The sequence below is a fragment of the Sinocyclocheilus grahami genome, unplaced genomic scaffold, assembly GCF_001515645.1.
Source record: "Sinocyclocheilus grahami isolate Dianchi unplaced genomic scaffold, SAMN03320097.WGS_v1.1 scaffold15.1, whole genome shotgun sequence".
Taxonomy (NCBI): domain Eukaryota; kingdom Metazoa; phylum Chordata; class Actinopteri; order Cypriniformes; family Cyprinidae; genus Sinocyclocheilus; species Sinocyclocheilus grahami.
This window is the reverse complement of record NW_015505194.1, coordinates 3,567,208-3,571,076: the sequence shown is the minus strand read 5'-3', so window position 1 is coordinate 3,571,076 and position 3,869 is coordinate 3,567,208. Positions and strand designations below refer to the sequence as shown.

At 38.3% G+C, this 3,869-nt stretch overlaps 1 protein-coding gene across 1 annotated transcript; it reads right to left on the bottom strand.

Moving 5' to 3' along the window:
- Nucleotides 1–336: 336 nt before the first annotated feature.
- Nucleotides 337–2,381, bottom strand: LOC107602943 (putative protein TPRXL). The gene has a single exon (XM_016295576.1). It carries the CDS (start codon nt 2,017–2,019, stop codon nt 1,207–1,209), a length of 813 nt encoding a protein of 270 aa, XP_016151062.1. The 5' UTR covers nt 2,020–2,381; the 3' UTR covers nt 337–1,206.
- Nucleotides 2,382–3,869: the final 1,488 nt, after the last annotated feature.

Here is a 3,869-nt window from a genome sequence, read left to right as displayed (position 1 = left end):
CTGATTTTTAAAAGACACTTTAAAATGTCAACATGGGTGAGTTTGCACAGTGTATTTTTCCTACTTGCCAGGTATTCTGCATTCAGGCAGATATTGCATTCCTGAACTCTATAGGCAAAGTGTTTTTAAGTTGCTTTAAACAGTGTTTAACTTGATCACAATTACGGCACAATGAAACAAATGCTACTGAAGGATGTTTGTCCACCGTTGGCGATGTGAATGGCTCATTTTCCTGTTGTTCCAAAGGACATCTTAAGAACCATAATCCTATCACTTAACCACAGTCCTTATCAATCTATTATCATTTACAATTGATTATACAACAGTTAGTTCTTGTCCTTGATTTGATTTGCCAAGTGTTCCAGGACATCATATTTAGTGTAACAGCACTGTGATGTTTAACTTTTTGTATCAACCCGCTTGTCTATGTTTGGAAAAACTGGAGTGAATGTGGAGTGGAGTAGTCTCTGTCCTATTTGATAAAAAATGCGAAGCTTTAATGCTTTGACTTCTTTTGGAACTATTTATACTGGAAAAATATATACAGACTAACTAATTTTTGTCTAAAATGTAATGGATATTAATTGCATGTTTATAGAACTGCTGTATAAAAGCTATATCACATAATTGTTTGAAAATCTGTCTAAAAGGTACAAGACCGTGTACTTAAAACGGCTTTAATGTGGGAAAGAAGCATTGCAAATGGCATCAATTAAAAATGATGGGAAAATTTGTGCTTCATTGGAGTGAGTGGATGCTAAATTTGCTTGTTGCGATTGTCCGATTGGTGATTTCTCTTCAGAATCATGGGTTATGTAGTTTTACACCAGGAATTCCACTGATAAACACAATTATTGAAATAGTGCAGACTGATGGCTTCAATAAAAGCATGTGCCATCAATTAACAACCTTGTAGCTCACAGTAGGTCTGTCTTTAAAGGTTTTTGTTATCGTTGAAATGAATTCCCCAATGTAGAAAATGAATGGGATTTTTACTTTCAGAACCCAACTATTGCTCTCTTTAATGTAACAACAACCTTTTCAAAGCACGTAGGTCAACACAGTTTCTGTCCTTGAAATAGCAACAAAATTAATATAAACTGTTTGACGACTTCTCTCACATTCGCAGTTGTTATTTCTCTTCTCTCACTGCACAGTCATCACAGTTAATATCATATAATTACGTGCCACGCAAATAATCTGGTGTCACACTCCACTTGCTGCATTCTTGGCGTCCTTGGTAACCAACTCTTCTTGCAATGGAGATGAGCCCTCTATTAATTCCAGACCACGTTCTGTCAAAGAGAAGATGTCAGGGCTTGCACTGTAGCTTGTCCAAGATGCTTGGTCAGTTATGGGAGAGGCTGAATCCCACATGTTCGGCCGATTCTCAGTGGCACCGACTCCAGAACTGCTGTAGACATTTTGGTTATTAGAAGATTTGGCTCCATGGGCCAAAGGAGGTTCACTTGATGCACCTGCTACAAGAATACTAGTTTCGGACATATGGCTAACTTCTGCTGTACTGAAACGTCCTAGTTTGTCGTGAATGTGCGCAGAGTCAAATGTTCCAGTTTGGTCGGTATTCTTTGTTTTTGTTGTGGGGATATTGAGAAGGCCTTTCTGACCGTTGTTATCCCCGCTGTGTCTCTGTGAAGAAGTGGAGTGGGCATATGTGGGGGTCTGTGTCGATCTCAGGCTGACCGGTGGTGTTTTATTCATATTGTTTGTAGTTGGTACATCACTTGTTGTGATGTTATTTGTGTTTATAGGTATAATTGCAGCCGTCACCAATACATCTGACCGTCCAGACACAGATGCAGACGTCGGTTTCCATATCAAACTGTAATAAATTGCCACTATAATAGCGGCCAAAGACACCGACAAGACATATGCGAATACAGTAGCCAGTCTCACCCACTTTTTATTGGTTTTAGCAGCCATTTTAGCTTTTTTGTCGCCCGTGTATGTGGCCGGTTTGCCCCGTTCCATGTTTGGCATAAAGTCCCGTTCCCTCATGTTCGCGCGGGTTCTCCCTCTGTGCTCCTATGCGCCGTCCGTCTTGAACGCTTGATATTGACAGATTATTCAAGAGAACTGCTGACGGTTTAATACTCCGCTTTTGTCGATTATCCACGTCGCTGTGTTTTTTTACTCATTCATCATTCCTCCAGTCTTGCAAGTCCACAACAGAGATCTGTTTCCAGCATGACAGTAGCGCGTGGACGTTATTCCATGCAGAGACGCTTCCAGAGCGCGATAGATGACCGCTATATTCAGCGATCTCACCCCGTCTAAAGCAAGACCAGTGCTGAGATGTGATTCATCTGCTGATTGACATCGAACAGACATACAGACAGCCTCCGTGTTATACAGTGAGGGGACCGTGTGCTATAGACCGAAAACGAAGGGAGGCGGGTCTCACTAGTGCGCACTAACAAGTCGCTGCCCACAGCTATACGTCATCCAGTCAGAATCCCCCTGACTGTGTTTGGGTAGTTGACAAATAACATGGACATGGACATGCTTATATTTAAAGGGGAAATGTATCACATGTGGCCACAAAAGCTCATATATAATAAGTGCCATAAGTTTCGATGCACTGCAGGATACTATCAACCACCCATTTCTTATTATTTCAGTAACTTTATAAATCATTGGAGAACTCTACACAAACAGACAGACATTTTGACAAATTTTGGTCCTTTGTCCCGGGTCTCAATTTGCTTAATAGTTTTCTCTGTGTTGCAGTTTAGTTTTATAAACAATTGTTTTCATATAGGCTATATTGTATTTTATTTTATTTTTTTGCAATATAAATGTCTTGTCCAAATCTCAGAAACAAGTTTCCATCTCTATTAAATAGGTATAAACATTGTCAGATAGCCTATAATAACAAAATGTTATATGCCTATTGGTAGCGTCATATGTTTGGCATATTATTAATCAGAATAAAAAAACTGTTACAGATGTATTGCATTGTGTAAAAGGATATACCATTTTTGCCTGTTTTATAAATAATGCCTTGGTGACTAACATGTCAAAACAAAGGTACAAAGTGCATGGATGCCACCAGGTGGACAAACAGCTACACTGCACTATGACTGAAATAATGGCCAATCTCAAATTATTGTGCATTCACCTGAACAAAGGTTAAATCAGTATCAGTATGTGTATAATTTAATTCCATATTATTTTACACCTGTAACAATTTGTCATGTTAAAAGGCACACTATTGTCATTGGTTATTGTGATTAAAAACTCTGAAAGGATACATTTCAAGATGTTTGGAGATGAGGAAGTGTTGTGTCTAATTCTGTGTACTTCTCATTTTTACTCGCTGTCTGTTTAACACGTTTCAATATGTTTTTCACACAGATACTTTTTTTTTTTTGTAACCAGAGACAAACTGAGGACAAGTGTTGACACTGTGACCTGACTACTGGCAATGCAGGACAGGAACAGAGGTCTAAGTATTCAGGACTTAAACTTCTGAAACGTGGACTTGGCTGAGGGTGCTAAACATGCAACCTAATGGGGTATAAAACGTAATGGGGTATTCGTGTAAGCAAATGGCACTCATGATCAATGATCAAGTAAAAGCTTCTTACTTAGTCTTGAGTTGGAATGTGATTGTGGCTCTCTATTCATTTACGTTTTATACACCAGTTAGTTGTATCAAAATAAAAATGCCGGAAGCATTCAATTTATACAAGCATAGCTTTGTGTATATGGCAACTAAACAGAAACTAAATCTCAACAAATCTAAAACCTAATAAAATTATAGACTTAAAGAAAACACAGAATCTCACATACAAAGAAATCCATTATCATTATGTTTATCATTATTTTAAACAATAGCTATTTAG